Source organism: Pleurodeles waltl, chromosome 5 (assembly GCF_031143425.1).
Source record: "Pleurodeles waltl isolate 20211129_DDA chromosome 5, aPleWal1.hap1.20221129, whole genome shotgun sequence".
NCBI lineage: Eukaryota > Metazoa > Chordata > Amphibia > Caudata > Salamandridae > Pleurodeles > Pleurodeles waltl.
Window position 1 is genome coordinate 1,589,559,755 of NC_090444.1, and position 26,410 is coordinate 1,589,586,164.

General features: G+C 43.4%; 1 protein-coding gene across 2 annotated transcripts in view; it reads left to right on the top strand.

Moving 5' to 3' along the window:
• The window catches only part of CPSF3 (cleavage and polyadenylation specific factor 3), a 166,839-nt gene that overhangs the window by 115,024 nt on the left and 25,405 nt on the right, over positions 1-26,410 (top strand). For both annotated transcript variants that reach the window (XM_069235901.1, XM_069235902.1), the window contains 5 exons: positions 12,771-12,923; positions 14,696-14,804; positions 15,250-15,348; positions 18,416-18,510; positions 21,236-21,323. In XM_069235901.1, the coding sequence (XP_069092002.1) occupies positions 12,771-12,923; positions 14,696-14,804; positions 15,250-15,348; positions 18,416-18,510; positions 21,236-21,323 (544 nt within the window). The remainder of the gene's footprint in view (positions 1-12,770; positions 12,924-14,695; positions 14,805-15,249; positions 15,349-18,415; positions 18,511-21,235; positions 21,324-26,410) is intronic.

The following is a 26,410-nucleotide window of genomic DNA, read 5'->3' on the forward strand; positions in this document are numbered from 1 at the left end:
ATCTTACCGCAATTTCCGCTTATCTGCAAATTACACACTCAACTTCTTTATTTAGGATACCAGTCATTAAAGCGTTTATGGAAGGCCTGAAGAGAATTATACCACCAAGAACACCACCAGTTCCTTCGTGGAACCTCAATATTGTCTTAACTCGCCTTATGGGTCCACCTTTCGAACCTATGCACTCATGTGAAATGCAATATTTAACATGGAAAGTTGCATTTCTAATTGCTATCACATCTCTAAGAAGAGTAAGTGAGATACAAGCATTTACCATACAAGAACCATTTATTCAGATACACAAGCATAAAGTAGTCTTACGAACAAATCCTAAATTCTTACCAAAAGTCATATCACCGTTCCACTTGAATCAAACAGTAGAACTTCCAGTGTTCTTTCCACAGCCAGATTCTGTAGCTGAAAGAGCACTACATACATTAGACATCAAAAGAGCGTTAATGTACTACATTGACAGAACAAAACTAATTCGGAAGACAAAACAATTATTTATTACTTTCCAAAAAACACAGGAAATCCAATTTCTAAACAAGGCATTGCTAGATGGATAGTTAAGTGCATTCAAACTTGTTATCTTAAAGCAAAAAGAGAACTGCCTATTACACCAAAGGCACACTCGACTAGAAAGAAAGGTCCTTTCTAGGAAATATTCCAATGACCGAAATATGTAAGGCAGCCACATGTTCTACGCCTCATACATTTACCAAACACTACTGTGTAGATGTGTTAACGGTACAACAAGCCACAGTAGGCCAAGCAGTACTACGAACATTGTTTCAAACAACTTCAACTCCTACAGGCTGAACCACCGCTTTTGGGGAGATAACTGCTTACCAGTCTATGCACAGCATGTGTATCTGCAGCTACACATGCCATAGAACGGAAAATGTCACTTACCCAGTGTACATCTGTTCGTGGCATTAGTCGCTGCAGATTCACATGTGCCCACCCGCCTCCCCGGGAGCCTGTAGCCGTTTAGAAGTTGATCTTGAACATTTGTAAATTTGTAAATATATCACTTTAAACTACATTATGTGCATACTTATTCACTCCATTGCATGGGCACTATTACTATAATGCACAACTCCTACCTCACCCTCTGCGGGGAAAACAATCTAAGATGGAGTCGACGCCCATGCGCAATGGAGCCGAAATGGGAGGAGTCCCTCGATCTCGTGACTCGAAAAGACTTCTTCGAAGAAAAACAACTTGTAACACTCCGAGCCCAACACTAGATGGCGGGATGTGCACAGCATGTGAATCTGCAGCCACTAATGCCACGAACAGATGTACACTGGGTAAGTGACATTTTCCATATATGTGTATAATTTATTATTAATTCTTTTTTTTTATTTTTTTTTTAAGCTGGCTATATTTATGTACTGTACCAATGTAGGGGTACACCATGAGATAGTCCAGTCGACCCTTATTGGTTTACAGGGCTCAAATTAATAATCCCAAATGCTCCCTTGTGGTAGTGTGTTCGTGCAGTTTAGGTTTATCGGAGGGTAGTGTTAAGCATTTGTTGAACTGAGTCAATAAATGACACTCACTCAAGAAGAAACCAATTTAGAAAAATAACATCGATTTTATATAAATTTAGACACCAAGATCAGGTAACTACTTTTTGAGTTGGTGAAATTTAAAAACACAGAAAATACAGCTGTCAGATTTGAGGCATGAGCCTTGAACGCTGTAATGTTAACCTATGGGAAAACCTACACTACATAGGGTCAATTGAAGCCGATTTACAGGACTGTTCTTCAGAACGTAAGGTGAGTAGAAGCCAAGGTCGAAGCAAGTGCCAACAGTTCGGTTTACCTGCCCTAGTGTGTTGGGTGCAGAGGGGCTTCCAGCAGTGGTAGCCTTGAATGCTACGCGTTGAAGTCGTTGAGAAAAGTACCTGTAGGAGAGGGGCTGAAAGTGTTGACTGGGGGACCAGTCAGGCAGAACCCAAAGGGGGACTTGGCTCTAGAGGGTCTCAGGACCACAGAGACACAATCGGTTTCAGTGGACTCTGGTGCGAATAGGTGTTTTGTCTGGCAGGTCGGTGAGTTTGAGACTCTCACGGGTCTTTGGGTACCTGCAGATGAGGGGAAGAAACACAGCAAGACTACTCCTGGCATGGAGCTGGCCTGTCTCAAAGTCCCTCGAAGTGCAGGTATATTTTGGCGTCAGTGGTTTTCCGGCTGAACACACACAACCCTTGGTGCTTGCACCTGGCAGTGGCACCATACCAATTGGTGCAGGGAGGCTCTGGGCAGGCTCAGCTTCTTGACGACTGGATGGGTCAATGGGGTTGCACTCCTGGACAGTATGGATCCTCTCTTGGCGTCTTGCTCCTTTGGTGGAGCCGAAGGTCAGCAAAACGAGGAATCGGACAGTCGAGGTTGGTGCCTGCTGGTGCAGGGAAGCAGCTCCTCCATTCCGAGGGAGATGCTGGTTGGTTAGTGAAGTGCTGGTAGGCCTCAGAGGCTTTGGGAGGATGCACAGCTGCAGGTCTTTGCATTTTTTTGGAACAGGAGCAGGTAGGGAGGTTGGTGCCAAAGTTCACAGCTAGTCCACACTTCTTGTGCGGGTTGGCTCTTCTTTATCCTTTTTGTAGTCAGATGAATCAAAGTTCCTGGTGTTAGGGGGACACCTAAATACTCAATGTAGAGGTGTTTACAGTAGTGTAGTATAGTAGCCAATGGGCAACTTCCAGGGGGTCAGAAACTCACCTGTGGTTTCAGGCTGGCTGATACCAGTCAGCCAACACACTAGAGGGCTAGTAGGTTTTCAGGGGGCACCTCTAAGGTGCCCACTAAGTACATGTCATAATCCAGTACTGGCACCAGTATAGATTTACTTTGGCAAGGTGTTTGATACCAAACACCATTATTTTCTGTGCAGCCCTCATGTAGCTCGTGTACCTGGCTCCCCTCCACGCCCTGCACCAAATCTTACTGACCAAACTACACTTACTTGACATGGAGAACTGTTCTTTCGTCTGGCCTATAGTTTGGCAATTTGTTACCTAAAATACCAAGAAGATGATGAATACATGGAAGAGGACTACTTTCTTTTTCAGGCAGATGCCTTCAAGACATTCAGAGTTAGGTCTGCAGCATGCAGGAATATGAAACTTTTGAACAAGAAGCTAAGTACCATGAGAAGAAGATGCAGATTCTTAGGGCTTTAGTAAAAACATGGGATTGGTGCTTGCAGAATATTACGAAAGGTTCCACGTCGCCCAAGCAGCCATCATTACTTATGCAGTCTCCTCATGTACAGCCTCCCACTCCACAAACTCATCGTAATTTTCTCAATAGTCCAAGTCCTAACAAAACTCAGCAGTCAAAGACCACAATGCCACCCCACGGACAATGAAACTCGTTCTGAGAAAAAAACTGAAGTACATGACGATAAGGATGTGGGCTCCGAATGGGATGAATATTTAACACCAGTCTGTGCTCCAACAGTTCCTCACACACTCGATTCGCCTCCAGATGATATTTGGTGTTTTTATGTCCTTTTGGAAAGAGCATCTAAAACAATGGATCTGCTGATATCAATAAAACTATTCTATTGCTTTCTCTGACTTTAAGCAACCCTCTCAGAACAGAATTCAGTTAAACCTGTTCCGAAAGGTTACTTCATTTGCAGTCATGTTGTTAAGGTGCTGAAAATTCCTGCAAGAGACTCTGCTTATCCCTCGACTGGATAAGAAATATAAAGCTCCTGAGGTTTTGCCTGCTTGTCTAATGGCCACCCTAAGGCTAGTTTCGTAGTGGGCTGCCGAGTGTCGATCAAGGAATCCTTCTGCACCATGCTGCACTCCCTCTGACAGGGAAGGAAGGCGTCTGGACAGTATAGAACTGAGTACTCTACCTGGTTGCCAACCACAGTTAGAGCATCCAATGCCTTAGTGCTCATTTGGGAGGTACAAAAAGCAAATGTGGTGTGACTAAGTATAATACAGTGATCTACCTAGATCAGAAGAATTGTTTTAGCTTCAGATTCCTTGAGGGAGCGAGAACATCTTCGGAGATAATCAGTTGTGCGGTGGATATAGCATCCAGTAGATTCTGCCAGTCAGCTGTCCTCTGGAGGCTGGGGGATGGTTGAAATACACATCCTTCAGACATGAGTTAAAAACTAAGATCTTGGACATGCCTTACCACAGAGAAGCACTCTTTAGAAACCATTTGGATGATGCTCTGCAGTTGATCAACACGTACAGTGATACTGCAAGGTCTCTGGATCATCCCCCGAACAGATAACAGCCCTTCAGAGGAGCAAGAAGCAAAGGGTAGTGCACTTGATAGTGGGCTATCAATCCTATTGATATTAACCATACTAGCACTCTCAACAGCATTATATATCACATTACTACATGCCTCTTCCATTAGCAAACTGTGCAAAACAAGTTCCAAAGAAGAAACGAGGGCCCCAGAACAAAGAAACAGGTAGAAGACAGTGACTTAAAAAAGGTGTCTGCCATGATAACAGTTTCCCAGAAGGCATGAGGGGGACAAATATCCAACAATTACTCAGAATGGTCAATTATAACAGACCATTGGATCCTGGACATTAGTTTATATGGTCACTTTGAAATTCATTCATAAACGTCGTTATACCCCACCTCGAAGGAGGGCTCATCTCCATCTCTTGAAATAGCAAGTGTAAATTCTGTCCAGGTTAAGCAAAGGAGCTATAGAAGTAGTCCCTTTCACTCCAAAAATTATAGGTGTCTGTTCCGGTTTCTTTTTTATTAAGAAACCTGGGGAACGGATGTAGGAGGCTGGTTCAGTTTATGGTGTGCCACTCTACACTGAGGCCAGGCAACCCTCAGTGATAGTGAATAGATGTCCAGATAGGAAAAGCTCTGTAGGAGTAGCTGAGGCGAGCAACTAAAGCTTATCCGGGAGGAATGTAAAGCATTTGCAATACCACAGTAGTTAGACAGTGTAGGACACTGGCTCTGTATATACTGTATCAAAATGAGATATAGTGTGCACAGAGTCCAGGGGGTCCCTAGAGGCTTAACAGAGGCTAAAGTAGATAATACTAATGCTCTCTTTTGTGGTAGTGTAGTCGAGCAGTTAGGCTTATCAGAGGGTAGTGCAAAGCATTTGTTGTACACACACACAGACAATAGAAGAACCATACACTCAATGACTTAACTACAGACCAATGGTTTTTATATAGAAAAAATACATTTTCTTAAATTATTTTTAGAACCACAAGATTCAAGTTGCAGAAAAGTACATAAATTAATAATTATTTTACACATGTATTAATACCACTTTTATTGGAGTTGATAAGTTGTACGGTTTTAGAATAAATGGCAATAATCTGTTTTAAAAGTTGCTATTTTCAGAAACAGTTCCTGGGGGGAAGAAAAGTTAATATAATTTACAGGTAAGTACTTAACTTACAGTTCCGGTCTCCGGAGGCAAATTGAACATGGGCTCCTATGGAGACTGGTGGCACTCTGTTTCAGATCTGCTGACGGGTAAGTACCTGCGTCTTCGGAGGGCAGACTTGGGGGGGGGGGGGGGGGGGGGGGGACGTTTAGGGGAGCACAGTGTGGTCCACAAGTAGGCACCAAACACACCTACAGGGGCAGCCTGGTGCAGGGTGCAAACAGAGCGTTGGGCTCCCAATGCTTTCCTATGAGGGGATGCTTGGGGGAGTTGGGGGTTCACTTAGATGCTGCAGGCGGGGTCCAGTGGTCGGTTCGGAAAAAACATAGGCTGGACAAGTAGGAGGGCTGCCTGCTAAATGTTGCTGCACCGGTAGTCGAGTTCTCCAAGGACTCGTGGCTGCAGGTGCAGTGTACCTTTAGGCGTCGGATATCTTTATCCAGAGCTTTCACGGTCAGGGGGGTCCTCTGTATTCACACTGCAGGCGTCGTCATGGGGGGCTGGAGAGGTCAGCCCTGGTTGGCCACTTGCTCTGAATCACCTGGGGATCCTCTCTATCCAGTTGGGCCACGTGGACACAGGCTGTGGTTGTTGGGTGCAGAGTGGTCAGGACTTGCGCATCGGGGAGACTCTCGAGTCCTTAGCTGGAGTTTCTTTTTGGACAGGGATGCTGTCCACTGGAGTTCTTGGTCCCCTGTGATGCAGGGCAATCCTTTGGAGCTTGGCAGAGGTTGCTGGTCCCGCAGGATGACTCTCTTTTTTTTTTTTTTTTTTTTTTTTTTGCAGGTTCTTTGACGCAAGAGACAGGCTGGAAGGGGTGGGGCCAAGTCAGTTTGCATCTTCCTTCTTCTCTGCTGGGGTTTCAGCTTAGCAGTCCTTCTTTCTTCTTACTTCTTGTGAGGTCTTTGAGAATCTCACGAACTAGGTCCAGAGCAGCCCTTCAATCCTGGATTTAGGGGTGTTTTAGGGGTCAGTGGGCAGTAGCCAACGGCTACTGTCCCTGAGGGTGGTTACACCCTTCTGGTGTCCACTCTCTTTGGGGAAGGGACACACACACCTAACTCTATTGGTCACTGTCTTCCAAACTAAGATGGAGGATTCTGCAGGGAGAGGGTCACCTCGGCTCTGGACACCTTAGGGGTGGTCCCAGCTGGGGTGGTCACTCCTCCCTGCTTTCCCTAATTTTCCCACCGAACTTGCCGTCCAAAGCGGGGCTTAGTCTGGGGGCAGGCAACTCCACTAGCTGGGGGTGCCCTGGGGCACTGTAACAGGAGGCTTGAGCCTTTTGAGGCTCACTGCCAGGTGTTACAGTTCCTGTAGGGGGAGGTGTGAAGCACCTCCACCCAGGACAGGCTGTGTTTCTGGCCACTGAGAGCACAAAGGCTTTCCCCCCATGTGGTCAGAAACTTGTCTGAAAGTGGCAGGCTGGCCCAGGCCAGTCAATCCTGCACTACCAGTTTGGCTACCATACAGGGGGCATCTCTAAGATGGCCTTGGGTGCATTTTCCAATACATCCCACACTGGCATCAGTGTGGGTTTATTGTACTAAGATGTTTTGATACCAAACTTCCCAGTATTCAGTGAAGCCATTATAGGGCGGTGGAGTTTGTAATGACAAACTTCAAGACCATATAATCAATTTGGCTACACTGCACTTAGGGCCAGATGTAGCAAAGGGTTTTTCCCATTCTGTATCAATGGGAAAATGTGTTCATACATATGGCCCTTAGTGTCTAAGAATGGACTAAGACACTTTGAGGGCATATTGCTCATGCAGCTTTGCCCTCACCTGTGGTATAGTGCACCCTTCCTTGGAGCTGGTAGAGGGGGACTTATCTATGCCACAGGCAGTGGTCTGTGGGCATGGCACCCTGAGAGGAGTGCCATATCAACATTGCCTTTTTCTCCCCACCAGCAGACACAAGCTTCAAAGGAAGTGTGCATGGTGAGGGATCCCCCATGGTGGCATAATACTTGCCACAGCCCTTGGGGACCTTCCCTGGCCACAGGGCCCTTGGTACCAGGGATACCTTTTACAAGGGACTTAACTGTGAGTCATGGATGTGCCAATTGTGGAACAAAGGTACAGATTTTGGAAAAGAACCCTGGTGCTGGTGCCTGGTTAGCAGGGTCCCAGCACACTCTCAATCAAAGTCGGCATTGGTATCAGGCAAATAGTGGGGGATATCCATGGCAATAAGGGCACTTTCCTACAGACTGTAAGTCAAAAGAAAGAACCACACAAGTGTTGCAAAACTAAAGGCTACTTTATTACAGCACTACTACTAAACTAGCATTAGTATAGCTCCCTTTGGAGATATATACACTGCAAGTTGCGGTTGCCGGTGTGCACCAGATCGCTGGTGGTGCACGGTGTGGCGCTCCGCCCACGCCTTTACATGAACCCTTTTTCCTCATAATGTAGAGAAAACTGGCACTCCAGCATGAGAATCACAAAATTTATTTAGTCCAGCAGCCTCTCACTCAGAATGCGTTTCAACTGTTATCCAGCCTTTGTCAACTATGGAGAGAACGCCGTATATCAATCAGTTTAAATACTCAGCACCTGTGACTTCAGCCAAAATGGTCAAAATACTTCCTGAATAGGTATTTTACGGTCACAGTGCACTTCAGACAAATAAATCAAACTGGCATTGCATGGTTTCTCTTTTTTTTTTTTTTTTTTTTTTTTTTTTAAATAAATATACACACAATATATACACAAAATAATCAGCAGAAATAGCATAAGGATACACAGGGCTCTCTTTGGGGTGGGGGAATCATATAGTAAAAAAGTGGAATGTGCCACAAGCTAAGTGTGGTAGTTAGCTAGGGGCTGGGAAGGCAGTTATAAACACCAGAGGTAAATACAGTAGGTGACCTTCAGCAACCAGGAGTAAGGAAGTTGCCTACCCAGTTGTCCACAGAGAGTAATGGCAGGATTTTTTGGAATTCAAGACCCTTCCCAGTGGACCCAGAGGAAACGAGCAGACAGGGGAATGTATGGAGACGACCCCAGGATACCCAGAAGACAGGAGTACCTATAACAGGGACTCTGATGTAGAGGGGAGAAGGGACTCTCTCTGAAGTCTGTGGATACCTCTGATTGTCCAGCTGCTGTCACGACCTGTGGACTAGGCCGGTGGAACCCAGGGACGGAATCTGGATGTGGAAGACCTGCCAAGGGAGAGGACATAGTCCAGCATGCTCCAAAAGATCTTCTGATGGATGCCCATCCACACCAGGAAAACAGTCACCCAGACCCTCATCACCAGTCGCCTAGAGTATGGCAACGCTTTCTAGGCCAGCACCCCGAAACAGCACCTCAACTGCCGACGGACCATCCAGAACACCTCAGCAAGCCTCATCTTCCCCAGAAGAACCAGGATCATCCCCTTCGCCACCTCCAGACACACCATTGGCTCCCTGTACAGCAACGCTGCCTCTTCAAACTTCTCACTCATGCATACAAGGCCCTCCACAACACTGGGCCCACCTACCTCAGCAGCCACCTCTCCTTCCACCGACTAATGAGGGAGCTCTGCTCATCCACACTTGCTCAGGCACATGTCTCTCGTGTCTGCCACGAACGTACCGGGGGTGCTCCTTCTCCTACATTGCCGCCAAGACCTGGAATAGCCTTCTCAGGAACAAAAAGGCGAGCCTGGCAGTGTATAAATTTCCTTGTGCATCAAATACATTGATTTAAACAGGATGTTCTCTTTTTCAGGTAGACACTATGCTGACAATAAGGAAGCAGTAACATGATCTCTTGCCTTAAACCCAGATATAATCCTAATCTCATAGTTCAGGATCAATCACGATTTTTAGATCAGATACACAGGGAGTTCCAGATAAATGGAGCTGCAACAATCCAATCAGGAAGATATGAAGGCATTCAATATTTGCATCTTACGCAATTTAGCGAACACATATATAATGCGCTTTAATTAATAAAGCTGAAAAATACACGTGAAATTATATCTGGCAGAGACAGAGCACTATCTAACTTACCAAGACTCTTAACAGTGGAGACTGGGTTAGGCTCTGGTCCTAACACCTCGGGTCAGAAAGGCTGGTTCCAAAAGGGGAAAGGGTGAGAGGACCCAGGATTTCGGTATTCTCATTTAGCTTTAACTGGTTGGCGCTCATCCAGTAAAACACCTAAGTGAGACACTCAAGAAGTTGGGCATATGAATTGTGCTCATCTCCAAGTAGCCGAACGATGATTTGAGGGTCATCTGCATACAGCTAGGCACTAAGACCATAGGGGTCAATGAGATAGGCTAGTGGGACCATCTAAAAATAAAAATGGATGGGGTATAAATGGAGCTTTTTGGCACACTGCATAAATGTGGTCTACACGTAGACCTAAAAGATAAAGCATTTAATGGTGGATATTGTTGAAGGCTGCTGACAAATGCATAAGAATGAACGTGGCTGGAATATTGGTGTCTAAAGCAGCAATGCAACTCATCCAGAGCTGATGAGACTGCAATTTTAGTGATTCGTCCTGTACAAAAAACACCTGGTAGGGTGTAGGCGGGGGAATTATCTTCCACAAACACAGATAGTTGGCAATAAACTGCTTTTTATTAGCAGTTTTGTAAATAAGGTATTTCTGAAATAAAGCGATAATTAGAAAAAATCCAATAGGTCCACGGAAGGCTTCTTCAGTAAAGGCAATAGGAATGTCTGTTTTTAGAAGTTCAGGAATACTGCTAAACCTCAGAAGCATTAACCATAGCCTGTGTCCTTTCAGGGTCTTCTAAAAAGGTGTTCAATGGCATGTGTGGCTGTAGATACACATGCTTTGCATAAGTCTGCCATCTAGTGTTGGGCTCAGAGGGTTACAAGTTGTTTTTCTTTGAAGAATATTTTTGAGTCACAAGATCAAGTGACTCCTCCTCTCGGTGATAGTGTGCATGGGCATCGAGTCCTTTGCTTGTCTGCAGGGGGTGAACTAAGGGGTGTGTGTGTGTGTACACAATATGTCTTACTACAATGACTACAGGCTTCCGGGGAGGACGGAGGGCCACATGAATCTACAGCACTACATGCCACGAACAGATATCTACTGGGTAGGTAACGTATTCAGTTCAATGGCATGTGTGGTTGTAGATACACATGCTTTGCATAGACTGTAAAGCAGTCCCCTCCAAGTAAGCAGTGGCTAGCCTGTAGGAATTGGAGTCGCTTGAAAAAGTGTCCTGAGGACTGCTTGGCCAACATTTGCCTGTTGGATCAACTGAATCAGAGAAGGGCTCTGGGAAAGGGCAATTGGGTATAGCATTCACAGCAAGCTCCAACAAGACTGAATTCCTTTTTCCAAATTTAATGTCTGGGAGAGTCCTCGTCCTTGGGTTCATTTATTTGCAGAATTCACAAGAAAATGGGATACCACAATGGTCAGAGAACACTTATCTGAAAATAGGCTTGGCATATGCTAGAATTAGCACAAATATTGTCTAATGTATAGCCCTTAGAATAGGTAGGAAGAGGAAGATTAAGTTGCATAATGAATAAAGCCACTGCTTCCATAAATTTCTTACTGCGTGGTAATGCTGAAAATTCATATAACATGAGTGGTTTTCACATGCATCTGCTAGTACAGCTGCTAAAGGTTCTAAAGCTTTGGTTACTTGGGAACGGTGGTCTACAATGCTATAGCAAAAGTCCAGGAACATTGCTCCGAATAATCAAAATTCCAGGGTGGAATTGGGTGGTGGACTTAAAATAGGGAGTATTCAGGTGGAGTACTGTTTGTAAAAACATATAATGTATAGTCAGAAACCCTAGTTTCTGTAAAGGCAACTATGTCCAGTTTTTAATCGGATATAAGGTCTTTTATGGCTTGGGATTTATTAAAGGAGCACAAGCATTAATCAAGAAGACATAGAAAGTCTTCCTCACATCGAGGGCATTCTCGAAGCAGGGAAACAAAGTTACAGGTTTTTCTCTAAAGATGTTGGAGATCAAAGAGCATTCTCAAACTTGGATTACCCTGCTCCCCAAACACTGATCAGTGGTATGGCTGGTCAATGGGCGTGATTCGGGCTCAGACCAGCTTGCCTTTGTCTCACTTCATGCATGGATGTGGTGCGGGATGTGTTTTATACCCTTCTACTTCCATGTGAGTAAGGAAAGAACGAGAGCGGGAACCCAAGAAGGCTGATGCTAAAGTCCAGACAGCCCTAGAGAAATAATGAAAACTGATCAGCTCCTCACTGAAACAGCCTGGTCTCCTGCAAACTAAAAAAATATAAAATTCACAATCCCCCAACTCACAGTAAAAATCAAAATAGCCCTTTTAAGGACATTCAGTAAAATTCAGCAATGAACAAAGTTAAACCGCACTAACAGAGTAAAATCAATGTTGTACAATGGGACTACAGTTAAAGTGACTACTACTGTGCAAAGCAGCAGTAGTACATTTTGTGGGTTCTTTTTTATTCCTGCCTTCATCGATGTTAGTAAGGGACCCTAGAGCAGGACATCATGAAGGCCACTGCTTTAACGAGGATAGCTTCTTCCCCATCCTTTTGATTGGATGACTGGTCTTCTTCCACTACTCACATTCATGGAACTACTTCTTACTATGTGTCCATTAGAGTGCAGGTGTTTGCTTGCATGCTCTCTCACCTGCTGCGTCTCCCCCCTCAATTACCACCTTGCAGCCCATTTCAGCCCATACCATAGTGCTCCCTCTTCACCCCAATCCAGCTTGTCTTTTTTTTTTTGTTCTTCCTCCTGGGTACTGTTTCAGTGATTCCCACCCCTGTACTCAACTCAAGTTCTTCCTCGCTCCCCCGTCCGCTTCCCGTTTCTCTTACCCCTTCACCTTGACTTCTCTATTGCTCATCAATCTCTTCATACTACCCCCTTTCCAGTTTTTGGGGGGCTTGGTAACTGCCACTTGCTTCTAGACTGCTCCTTTTAAAAAAAAAAAAAACACTTTTGAAGAGGTAAACATTTATTTTTATCAGGTAAAAAATGTCATAACCCCGGGTCATTCTGTATGCACATTTCATCACACATGCACACAGAATGACGCTGCCACCAGCAGTGTCATGGCAGTCACTTCAGAATGCGCACATTCACGCTATCAAGCTTTTTTCAGAAAGCATTGGCAAAGCCAATAATTCAAAAAGGTGCCACCGTTCGTCTTTGCCACTCCTTGTCATTATTTTATTCTTTCACTGGTGTTTCACCTGGAGGATTTTTTCATACCGAGCTCTGCAGCTACTCCCATTTTCTTTTGGTCGGGATGTGCTTGCACTTGTTAGGATTAGTTGCGCGCATAGCACTTTTTGCATCTGATTTGCGATTTTCGTCTCTCGTAGATATTGGTGCATGGTGAACAGAATGAAATGGCTCGATTGAAGGCTGCTCTAATCCGAGAATACGAGGATAATGAGGAGGTTCACATTGAAGTTCACAATCCCCGCAATACAGAAGCTGTGACATTGTACTTCAGAGGAGAAAAGCTAGCTAAGGTAACAACTGAATGATTGTATTTGTTTTTTATTCTAAATACCCCCTTTTTAGGTCTCAGCTGAGACCGCACGTGGACTGTCGCTTGCAAGACATTATGTCAGCTTTGGGGCTCAGTGCCTGCCCTTTGCTTACCATGCATTGGCTTCATCTTCACTCTTAATTTGCTTCCCTTTGGCCAGCATGTGCCAGCTCTACTTCCCTGGAGCCTGGCACAGATACTGCTTCCTTGCTCAACTTGTCCTTCCAATGCTCGTACAATTGGCGTTTTGGAGGTACTTTCTTCTTTCTTTTTTTCCATTTGTTACCTTCTATTATCGTTACTTGGCCAGTTACCCTTGTTTACCCCTGCATTGTTGCTCATCCCACCCCCTCCTGCGTTGTTGTTGTGGCCTGGTCCTACCCACCCTATTCAACATTATATTGCTTCTCCCATCCCTCCTGTATTGTGCTGCTCCTCCTGTCCCCGTCAGCCCTTCCTTGCTGTCTGTGGTGTTGCTTACTCCACCCCCCCCTCTCTCTCTCTCTATCTCTCTCTCTCTGTCTCTCTCTCTGTGGTCTTCCTCGCCCAATCCCGGCATCCTCCCATTGTCCCTCGTGTTGCTTTCACACCCCCCCCCCACCCCTCCCCCGTTGTCCTGCCTTCACCCTCCATAAAAAAAGCTCTATGAAAAGGCCATCACTGGCTGCATCATAGCGCTTTTTTTGCTACTTGCACCTTCTAAACCCTCACACTTTGTCCTAGAAAAAGTAAAACATTGACAAAGCCAAATAGCTATTTTGCGCACATGATCTGTTTGGCTTTGTGCATTTGACAAATATTTTTTTTAGTCCTGTTCTGCAGCAGCTCCTGCTGTGCTGCATGGTTGAAACTTGAAAAAAAGTGCTATGACGTGGCTGTGCACCGCTGTACAACATAGCTAAAAAAAAAAAACGCTTGCAGTGTCATTAAAAAAAACAATTGATAAAGTCAGTAAACCTTGAATAGAGGAGACCTATTGGTTTTGCAAATGCTTCTTTATTTATCAAGCTGAAAGAAATATATTTTTTTGTTTTGAATATGTTTTGCTTTTGTATATTTGCTGTACTAATAAGAGATATTGCAAAGCAATATCTGCTGCCCTGTATAAGCAGTTGAAGGAGCTAAAGTTTCGCAGACTTTAATGGAATGTAAGGCTTTGAAAACTGTAAAACAATGGTCTTTATAAGGTTCTTCGCTGTGTAGGCAAACTACTTATTGGGAGGTCAAATCCTGAACCTTATAAAATCATGTAAAACAATAAAAGAAACAAGATAAACTGATAATTTCTACATGTGCCCAGAGCCATTTTGGGATAACTCGAAATTCCTGCATCCGCTCCTAAAGTTTGCTTGGCCGCCTCATCCCCTCGGTTGGTGTCTGGTAGGTGTGTTATGAGTTCCTAAGCAGTTCTGAACTTCCCTGATGGATTTGGGCGATCTTGTCGCACAATCATTTGTGTTTTGTCACTTGATATGAGGGAGCCAAAGTTGTTTTGGTACACTTTGTCTTCTGTTGGGGCGTCTCTACTGCCGCTATTTTTCCCGTTAAAGGGATCCAGATGGAGGCCAGTAGTGAGAGGACTGGGGAGAAAGTTTCTAGCTTGCATGAGTAGAAGTGGGGAAGCATCACCACCCCGTTCTCCTCCGATAAATACATTGTCCGATTCATTGTGCCTCTTTAAGAGCATTAATTACAGTATGGTATATTAAATATTTCTATGGCATGATTTCTTATTTTCTTTTCCACAAACAGGTGATGGGTGTCTTAGCAGACAAAAAACCAGATCAAGGTCAGCGGGTTTCTGGCATACTTGTAAAGAGGAACTTCAATTATCACTTACTTGCTTCATGTGACCTCTCTAGTAAGTGACAACTGAGTACATTTTCATGTATTTTACTGTTTTCTATAATCTTTGTCTAAGGGAAGTAATAAAGTGCACACCTAAAACAAACATATGCTTATTATCTTGATATCACAACCCACACACTCTCCATCTATGATTGACAAGCTATTTTGTATACGTAGGGGGGAGATTTCTATTTAAGGTTCTAAGGCCTATTGCATTTTTGTCAATTGACCCCGAATTCATAATCCAGTCTTGTTTTCCATTTAGTTGAAGTTTAGTTTCCCACAGCCACATACAATATGTATACTAAGCTCCTGCTAATTTTGGTGTGTTTGTTACATTCATAAGGCACATTCTTTTGTAGAGTATAAAGGTATTATTTTCAAATGTTTTGGGTAGTTTACACCATAGAGTTTGACTGGAAGAGCATTTATTTAACTTTTCTTATTTTCCATTTCAGATTACACAGATTTAGCTATGAGTACAGTCACTGAGACACAGGCCATTCCATACACTGGTCCATTTAACCTGCTCCATTACCATCTTCAGAAATTGACAGGTGAGTCAATTTGTAAACTCCTCCTCCCTTTTTTCATGTATTCTAAAGAAACTGTTCATACCTGTTCAAGTCATTTTGGCATAGTGAAAACTCACGTAGCATAAACTAAAGAGACGCTTTTTTCCCCCAAAACCTGCCTGAAAGATTTACTACATGCGTGGGATGTTGCCAGAATGTACATGATGTTTGGTTTAATTCAGCAGGGCTGCTTCTGGCTAATTCCGCTCAATGGGCCAAGTCACATCATTAATATGCCATTTGATAGCAAACTTTGGCCATGTGTTGGACCACACTATTGAGTACATAAAAAAGGACATTTCAATGTTCAATGCTTTGGGAGAGTTGCAGCCGACTGCAGGTTCAGAAGTGTCCCATTGTCATGCTTTCTTTCTTTCAGCAGTCATCAACCTCCTACCAGCAACACATGCATTTTTTAATGGCATTCCTTTTGAGGCAGGAGGCATGGACTAAGCAGTGGTCAACGGGTTCATGCCACACTAAACTGTGAGCCAGTCTACATTCATCTGGCCTTGTCCTCCTTTTAAGGGAAAGCTGAGGTTATCCCCAGAGTGGCACAAAATAACATCAGAAGAGTGGGTGCTGCAAACAGTGTCATGTGTATTGCGTAAAGCGCATTATCAAACTGCCAAACCTGCATGAAGTCATTTCTTATCCATCTCCTACCGGAGGCTGAAGTCATGCTCAAAAAGCAGTGCCTTAGAGGGGTGCAAAAATAGATGGAGGGAATACTCTGTGCACTACCTGCTCTTGGGGGGGCAGGAGGGGGTACTCTACTATGTAACACATTTTAGATCTGTCAAGCAAGGAATGGTGGCAAATTGATCCAGCTCCTAATATGCTCAGGTGTTTTGGCATTGGACAATCAAGATAAAGATGACCTAGTTTTAACTGAATTTACCTTGTTACATCTGCTTATGAAGACCATTTTAATGACGCTGTTTGTTTCCAGCACTGTACGTATACAACCACAAAGTGGGTAATCTGTGCATAGCAAGTGAATTTAAAATAAGTTAATACCAGAAAAGAGAAGGATTGCTTACCTCTAAAAATATTTTGACAGCTTGAATCTATTCTATTCAGTGCTCAGCTAATACACTTCAAGCAACCCCACAGACTTTGGCTGCTCTCTGCTGATGACGGGCTAAACCTAGAAACACGTGTCCAGAGATACACAGCACTTGCTGCACCTACTTAGGTGAAAGACTTTTGATTACTTTTTCAACACAAAACAAAGTGACTGCATTTACCTGATGCATTGGGGCTAACTTTTTGCTGGAGGGTGAGGCAGTGTGCTCCCTTTTTTCTTTTTGTCCAATGACTGCTCCCTTGAGCTAACGAGCTGACGAGCTCTGGTGAGGCACCTGTGCGCCAGTGAGTGGTACATAAACCTGAGAAGACTTTTGGCGGCATTTCAAGCAACCCCACAGACTTTGGCTGCTCTCTGCTGATGACGGGCTAAACCTAGAAACACGTGTCCAGAGATACACAGCACTTGCTGCACCTACTTAGGTGAAAGACTTTTGATTACTTTTTCAACACAAAACAAAGTGACTGCATTTACCATGATGCATTGGGGCTAACTTTTTGCTGGAGTGTGAGGCAGTGTGCTCCCTTTTTTCTTTTTGTCCAATGAATTTAAAATAAGTTAATACCAGAAAAGAGAAGGATTGCTTACCTCTAAAAAAATATTTTGACAGCTTGAATCTATTCTATTCAGTGCTCAGCTAATACACTTCATATTGGCAAACATATGTATATCCCCACACATCATATGATGACAAGAGAATTGAAGTTTGAAGAAGACATTTACAGTTTCTGGCATTTCTGGCATTTGTGGGCTTTGTGACAAAATCAAGAGGAGTCATTTTGATATCCCCAACGTATTAGTCAAGTGAACCAAATAATTTTCTGGTCCCAAACCACTAGCTAGGAAGATGAGGAACTGCATTTCAGTCTTGAATACCTACAGCTTAAAACGACTGCTACATGTAACTCTTACCATAGTTGAGTAGACCTGTGTTCAGAAAAGCAGTTTGCTTAAAACCGCTGACTTCTTTGATACTGTGACACCAATTGCAAAGCCCAAACATTTGCATAGAGGATTGATTAGTAAAATCCAAAATGTAGTTGAGCTTTTAGCTATAGCTTCTGCCATGTCACCTTGTGACCATTCAGGAGCATTTTGCTGTGCTGACTGATGTTCCTAGTGATATTGATGTTTCTGGGCAAGAGCAAACATGAGATTAGTTCAGCTTTTGGAAACTTGGTAGTGACATATTTCTGTCTGATCTGAATGTTGGTTTGATTGTGGTTTCTAGCTTGGTAGTGATGAGGAGCCAGCTTTGGAATATAATTGAGGCATTTGTGCTAGAATTGCTTATACGTGTTGCCCAAGACTTTGAATGTGATCCTGGCTAAAGAGCATTGTCCAGCTTGCTTCACAGTTTGGCACATAAGGGAGAAAATACCCTTTTACTTCAACACAAAATACGCTGCACCATTTTGACTCAAATTTTCATGTTATCCTCCATCCTCTGGTAATGAGTGGAGGTGATCAGTCAAGGATGTTCAGTGATATTGACAAATCCAGGAAATTCAATGTGCTGTTTGTCCTCTTAGTAGGTTCTAGGACATTTTGCGTAACATATGAGGGGGGCTCTTCTTGAACTAAACCATGATGGTTGCCATTTCTAGAGCTGCTGATCACTACTTTACTACACCTGTATTAGGGAGATATTTAGGAATTTTACAGTAACTGTATATCCTCTCTTTGATTACTTTTCCTTCTTTAAATGACTAGCCAATTAGAGTAGTCATTCAGGTTAAGGTTTTGAAGCATTCATTAAAATTCTAAATGGCAAATTATGCTCTAGCATGAAGGTTGATATTTCTGTTTTTTTTTGTTTTTCCCTTACGTTTTTTTTTCTAATATTTCACTAATGTGTAGTAATAGTGATATTATGTTTAGTCAAATCTGTATTTATACTTTTCCCTTATATATTTTAATTGGAATAAATCTTATTTCCTTTTCTGTTTTTCTCAATAGGTGAGGTAGAGGAAATTGACAGTCAGGAAAGAACAACATTAAGGATTTTCAAGGCTGTAACTTTGGTATACGAGCCTGGCATGATTGTTCTGGAGGTACGTTAATTTTTTGTGTGTCTGGGGGGGACTGGGGAGGAGGGGGTTTATTATGTTTGTTTGTGACCTTGGTGAATATGTCTCTTGCATTGTGGTTATTATCATTGATAGCAAGCAATCTTGAAGGTAGTAAAAAAAATTCTGTTTTCCATTATTTTTTACTGAGTTATAACCCTCTTACGAACAGTCTGTAAATCCACTTTAGCATGTTTTTGGAGTAGTTCAGCCTTCTCTCTAGAAGATTAAGATAGCACTAGAACAGATTGATCTGAAGGCGTTGGAGGACCTTCATCTAAATACACCTTTAGTTTGACGAGATTGACTATATTTCAGTCCGTACGCTATTTTTGTTCCTACTTAGGAATTGCAGTAGGATGTTATTAAGATTTGTGATAACGCCGCTATATTCAGTCATAGATTACTTTTTGTATTTAGTTTTTGCAACCTTTTTGGTGGCCAACTATTTAGTCTGAAGCCCAAGAATGTGTTCTTGTTTGCCCAGTGTCCACCCAGCATAAATCCTTGCAGCATTTACCAGTGGCTCTTGAAAATTGGCATATGATTTCTACAGGTTTTTTTTTTTTTTATACGTAATCTTCCACCCTCAGAAGGTTACCTTGTAATAATGATACAGTTTTTTTATGTTTGCCCACTTTCCACCTCTTCCCCGACTCTGTTTAAATTACTAATGACTGAAGAAGTGGGCCAATGTTTTCTGACTGATATTTTTCATCTTAATTGATTACTTCATAATATCATCCCTGGTAGAGTTACTCAACATCACATCGTTGGAAAGCTTTGTGAAGACTATGCTACTGTAACGCAAATAAGTGAAAATGAGTTTCTTATGTGCATCATGCAGAATTGTCTTAAAATAATACAACATACAATGCTCTTAAAGTTTCACCTTTCTTTTGTGTGAAGTAATTTAATCCAAGACTTTCTCCTCCTCGTATTGATCCTTTGGTTCCAACAGCTGCTGGTTACCTAGATTAGGTACAGAAACAAAGACAAGTTTTTTTCTGAACCTTTGTCATCTCTAAGTCAAGGTGAAGGAGTATGCTGGTGAATTAAGATCATGTTCTATTTTCTTTTTGCCTGAAGATAAACTTGGGCTGACAGCTAGTAGACTTCTGTCCATTCTTTTACCATTTATATTTTGACCACAATTCTTTGATCCATTTTTGATAACTCAGACCAGTCCTCTGTTTTTTTTTGTTTTTTTTTTTGAAGTTGCCTTGTTCCTGCAAGATTTATTCAGTTTTTTTTGTATTCATTTCAATTAATGCCATATGTTGCATGTCTTTATCATAGATCTCCATTAGAGCTTCTACCAGTTATGGTAGCTTGATTTCCCTTCCACATGTCCCGAAGAGTTTTGTGCCTTTACTGATTAATTCGCTGTTATCTTTGCCTTCAATCGGCAACTACCAAATAGTCAAAGGAGTGTTTTTTGCACTTAATGTTGTTTTTTGCTCTTAACTGGGACCCTCGTAGTGAGGCACTTAAGTTTTCACATATATTATTCTGCGCAGGGTGGCCCCGTGGCTACAAGAATGATCTTTTCTGGCAATCAAGGAGGATGCTTAACATCCCTTCTCTGCCTCCAGCCCCTGACAGCTCCCCACATGCATCACTTTCAAAGCCTAAAGTGTCCTCTACCAAGTAATCGCCTTCAGCAACTGATTGTCCCTAGCAACTAAGAGCAAGACCTTTGTGGGTCTACACAAGATGCACAGTAGCAGCATTACCATATTGGGAATTAATAAATTAAATGAGAAGACTGGAAGCAGGAGTTGCCTTTCTATGGTCTGTGGGTTTTGCACACCATTGCCAAGATCCATTCTTTCTGTACTTCAGGAAAGAGCCAAAGACCTTCCTCCTTCACCTGAAACATTACAATGCAGCAGCCCAACATTGGATTACTCTGCCTTCCTACTCAACCTGTGTGCTCAACTTGTGTTTCCTAATCCCCAGTCCCTTGTGCCTCTCCCGCCCCACTGTAGAATATATTACTCTGTTATCAATGCTGTAAAATCCTTGTAATTATAAGTAAATTGTAATGCCCTTTTTGAATGGAGTTTATTTGTAACAAACTCCTTGCTTTATAAATATTTTAAATTTGCACATGCAAGGCACTATTGCTATACCCCACTGCTTCATGCCATCACTGACTCCCTTCTGCCTTCACCTCCCTACTATTTTGTCCACCCACCATCTACTCTCATGCTTGTGCCTCTGCAGCCCTGGTCCTTTAGTTCCTTCATTTTGTACTTGCACGTTAAGCAGAAAATAACTGTTTTGTGGGACTTTTTCTGCAGTGCACCATACAAGTGATTTTTACACCAGGTGAAGTCTTCATGGGACAGAGTCTGCCGATACCCTCTCCTTCCTGTCGCATCTTCATCACCCCTTCCATCCTGTCTTGCACGATTTCACTGTAGAAAGACTGGTATGATGACATGACAGTGAGAAATATGGTAGTGTAGAAGTAAATAGAACCCCTGACCAAACCTTTTGACACCTCATAGTTAAAAGGCACAAGAAATACTAGCCAAGAGATGGAAGCAGCCAGTGAAATTGGGTAAACTGCTGTTACACTAAACTACTATTTCTTGTTGTAAGTTGCTCATTCAGTGCAAATTGATTACCCCCAATTCATGCTTAAATTAGAAAAAAGTGGATCCATACCTGTACATACTAACACTTTTTATTGTGTATTCAGTGGATCGCCAATCCTTCAAATGATATGTATGCAGACGCAGTATCAACGGTGATCTTGGAAGTCCAGTCGAATCCCAAAATACATAAAGGTAATCCCGTTTAAATTGTTTTTGTGGTTCGTGCATAACAAAAATGAGTTATGCGTGTCTTATATGGACGGCTGTAATAAGTTGTACAAGCTATGAAGTGTTCTTTCATCAAGCTAAAAATGATTCTGATCCAAGCAGGAAAGGGAGTTGCATCGTAACTTTAATCCAGATGTACAGTTAGTTCAGTTGTAGGTGAAAGTTAAACTTCAAGTATTAAGCAAAACGTTTTCCCTCCCAGGGATTACCTCCCTCTACCCCCTGTCCCCAAGTGCGCCGTATCACAGCTGTACTCTCATTTCACTGTATGAGTGATTAATTGTCATCATCTAGGTGTAGACATTTCTATTCCCCCAATAGGAGCCTTCAGTGTGGCCATGAGAAATATGTATGCTCTGTCATTACCAATGTACTATTTCTTCTGTATGTTACTCGAGATTACAAATCGCTCTCACTGTGTAAAACTATTGGCATTGACAGTACTCGTTTTCAGTAGTGTTTGCTACAGCAGGTTTGCTTTTCATGGTACTCTAAACGCTGCATGCTTTTACTATTATCAAAGACATGCTCTTCATTTCCTAGGTGGCAAAACGAATGTGCACCTCAATTTTTTTGAGTTTTCATAAATGTAAATAACTACAACAAAACCACACCATCTATTCCAAGAGACATTTGACATTGGTGTGCCCTGGACTCTAGCTTTATGACAATCCTACTTAAAATACCTGTGATCTACATTTTGATAGTGTAAATTTATCTCGGTGCAAACAATAAATCATTTGGACCCACTGTCAGCAGCTGTGAAACTATGAGAATGCCTTTAGGTTCAACACCAATGGTCTCATTAAAGGCTCGCTACGAACGGTGTTTATAACGGACCACGACTGTGAGCTCTAGGGTTGAGACTGAAGGCAGCGAGTTTCTCAGTGTCTGTCAGCAGGTCATAAAATTAAAAATAAAATATGTACTTACCTACTGACTCGTTTCCTCCAGTCCTCCTTAGCGTTCTTCAGTCAGGGAGCATGTGGTTTCAGTGCTAACACCCTTAACCACTGTAGACACATGTCTCATGCTGCTGATATTAAGCTGTATGAGAGAAGTACCAGGATTGGTTGGAGCGGACGGGCTCAGTGCTCCCTCAGGCATAAGGAGCCTGTGCCTGCCCTTCACCCAGCTATCTGAGGCAGCTTAGGTTGTAGAGGTTTAAAGTGCGCCGGCCGTCGCAAGACAGCCGGCCAAAGTGATATGGGACTTTAAACTGGAGCATAGTGGTTGCCCCTGCCCTGACACTTGGCTCAAGAGCAGTGGAAAAATAAAATAGTAATACATTTATTTTATGTTTTACCTTTGCAGCGTGTTTTTTAGCAGTGGGGCACGGCTCTTCCGCCCTTATGTAAGAGTCACGGCTGAACTGATGTAGGTCAGGTTTTAGTGATTGTGTGTTTAACACAATCCCACTGGCAAATGATATGTGGGTATCGGAACTTGTCAAAGAACATTTCCCCATTAAGTGATAGTGTCATGCAAATCGCTGCCTGTTTTTTTCAGCTGAAATCAAGCTTGCCATGTCCTTCAACCAGGTTCTCTTTTTTTTTTAAAGGGCTTTTGATGTTGTTACTTGACACTGCAGTGTCAACCTCACCAACAGTATAATTAATCTACAAATTTTGTCAGCTGCATAGTTTTCTCTTTTGAACTGGGTTCATTCACACATTTCAGTTAAACATTTGTAATCATGTTTTTGATGGTGGTTAGTCCTGGCTACCTAATATGTCCTAACTGTGGGACATTCCTTGGTGTGGTGAAAGAATTCATAGGGGTCTGGCATCAGTAACATGAGTTTTGGTACTGCCAGGTTAATTGTAATCTGATAGATATTGTAGGAAAGTGAATTATTATGTGATTGCGAGACCCCACCATGTAATAATGTCACAAGCAACCATTTCCAGTTAAAGTGCTTTAATAAGACCTTTAGCTCAGTTTTGGGGAGATGTGACACAGAGCAAAAAGTCCTAATCAAAGGAACAAGTGTGAAGCATTTAGAAGTACCAAAACAGTAAATAAGTAAGAAATGCCAATCAATAAAACCCTGACTCTAATTTTTCAAAAGAGAATGTATGTTTATATTTAAAAGATTGACACCACAACTACAAAAGTGTTTGGAGAAACCACGGATATGATTTTTCAAAGTTAAGTAAGTTATTTAAATATAAATCATCTTAAATATAATAAATGTATCTAATTGGCTTAGTGAGTTCTGAGCCAATAGGCCAGAATGACTACCAGTCTTTTTTTGGATGGGCCTCAACGGGTTGGGAGCTAGTCACAGGGACCAATTAGGTCCATGGAGAGAGCTAGCTGTCTGGTCCAGCAATGCCGGGGTCCTCAGTGCACTTGCCTCCTTTACCACAGTCTTGCAAAGAAGTGGTCCTGAAACTGGGGATACAGGCTACTGAGAAAGCTGAAGAGAAGCGCTGAGTATTCCTGGGGCTACTGTGGTAACCGCAAGCATTCGGGGTCGTCTCCGGCCTCAGACTCCATCTCCCACAATGCAGCAGTGTGAGTTCAGTGCAGGTCCAGTTGCCACTGTTCAATTGGTCTCCTGGCTACAGCAGACTCAGCGGTTGCTTACAGGTAAGCAAATATTTTGTTTCTGGGGACCAGGTTCCACTTTGACTTGGCTACAGTTCTCACAGACTCGGAGAAGGCCAAGACTTTGTCTTCCAGCAGGCACTTGCATATCCAGCAGCTGACTCTCAAAGGGTGCATGTTTCCATAGCTTTTGGTGATCCTGATGCCTAACAGAAGGCTAGCCAACTAGCTCTGGGGGGGTGGGAGGGTCACTCCCTCAGTCCTGGCACATGTGGAGGTCTTTTCCATGAGTAGGCACAGCAGACAGTCTGCTTTATGGGTCCTTTGGGTACAGCAAGTGCAGTCCAGTCTTTGTTGCAGCCTTTTGTTACTGGGTCCAGGTAGCAGCAGAGCAGTCCTTCTGTCTTCTTTCCAGGAGCTGTGATCTGTGTCTGGGGTGCTACTTTTAGGTCATCTTTGTGGCTGGGAGGATTAATTGCCTAATGGGGCAATAGTACCTATGAGGCATTACCGCCCAGTAGCCATCTTGCTGGTGCAGGTCACACCTTCACCCACCAACAGTTTACTTATGAATATTAAAAAGGGAGGTTTTGGACTTGGCAAAAGGGTTTATTTTGCCATGTCAAGTTAGCAATTACGTACTGCAGTCCACTAGTGACGTTAACAGCAGTCCATTAGTGACATTGCAATTACTAGCCCTGGATACCTCCTGTACCATATACTAAGGACTTATAGGTATGTTAAGTATGCCAATCGGGTATTAGCCAGCCTGATGGACTTCTAGCTGCAGACGCCTTACCTTGAATTTTCCCAGGCATTAGACTGAACCTTGAAGATTTTCGTGAGCAGTACCCCTGCAAGCCAACAGGTGGCATCAATCGGCTCCACATCAGTCGTTTACCGTGCTGGAAATGATTTTGTGGTTCCTATATAGGCACCACCCAGACACGCCGACGACGTCCTTTTCGCTGTGTAGAAAAGTGCCCCTTTTTGACAGGGTCACCCCTACCTTTTGTCTGGTATTTGATGCATTTTTTACTAAAGGTGCACTGTGTTCCTGCTAACCAGGTCCCCAGTGCCAAATCTTTTTCTCTACAACTGTACAATTGTTTCCCAATTGTCACTACCTTTACTCCCCCTGTTTGTCCCTAGTAAATGGTACCTCTGGTACCTAGAGTATGGGTACCAAAGAGGTTCCCAAGGGCTGCAGTATGTATTGTGCCACCCTCGGGGACCCTTCACCTAGAACATGCAGACTGTCATTGCAGGCTCCGTGTCTTGGTGCAGTTTAAAGTGCAAAACCCGACATGGCACACGGCCAGTGTGCCATGTTCCCCAACACTGCATGCAATATATGTAGGTCACCCCTCAGCAGGCCTTACAGCCCTAAGGCAGGGTGCATTATATTACATGTGAGGACATACCTGCAAGAGCAGATATGCACTTGCTATGTCTTTGTCTATTCTTAGACATAGTGAGTGAACAGGGAAGCCATTTTTTTTAGTACACGTGCTGGACACTGGTCACTACTAGTTCCTCAGCTACATGCTGGCTTCACTGAAAATAGGGATGTATGGTATCAAACATCTTGTATTTACAAACTCTCACTGAGTCCCCTGATGGATTTATTAATACATGCATCCATAGGGCCCCCTGAAAACCTACCAACTACCCATGTGGGGACTGACATGCTTTAGCCAGCCTGCCACCACCAGACACGATTCGGGCCCCCTAGGGTGAGAGACTCTGCTCTCAGGTGGTCAGAGACAAAGCCTGCTCTGGGAGAGGTGCTTCCACACCCCACCCAACAGGATCACCTGTGAATCTGCATTCCAGGGTAGGGGGCTTCGGAGAAGCCGGTCACCCTTGGTATGCAGATCTGGCTTCACTCACAGGAGAGATCCCCCCCCCCCCACCCTAGGGCCCATTTGGCACCTAGATATGCTGGAAATGTAGTATTCAGGGAGGTGTGTCCACCACTCAGGTCAGTCCCAACCCTAAGGTGCACTGACTGATGTGGACACCGCTTTTAGAAATCTGCCACCTTGGTGTTGGCAGATTTAGGAACTCTGAACCAGGGTTAAGCCCACATCCCACAGGAAATGCCATATAGGGGGTGTAGTGACCACATGGGTAAGTAGACCATTGGTTACTACCCTACACTCCCAGAAACACCCTTAAATGCTGTATCTAGGGGAGCCCCTAGCACCAGGAAATCTGATTCCTGCTGATCTAAGAAGGGCAATGAGGAGCTGCAAAAGCAAAGGAATAAGCACCTGACCTTGACATGGCCCTGTGATCTGTCTGCTGCTCCTGCTGTATTATGTCAAAGTTGTCCTGTCCTGCAGCTTTTGTGCCTCCAAAGCCTTGAAGGATTGCCTGCCTTCAACAAAGACCCAGGAACTTCCAAGGAGCAGTGAAGCTCCTTCCCTGCATCTTGCAGGCATCCTAAGACAAACTGCAAGGACTCAGGACAGCCTAAACCCAATACCTGTGCC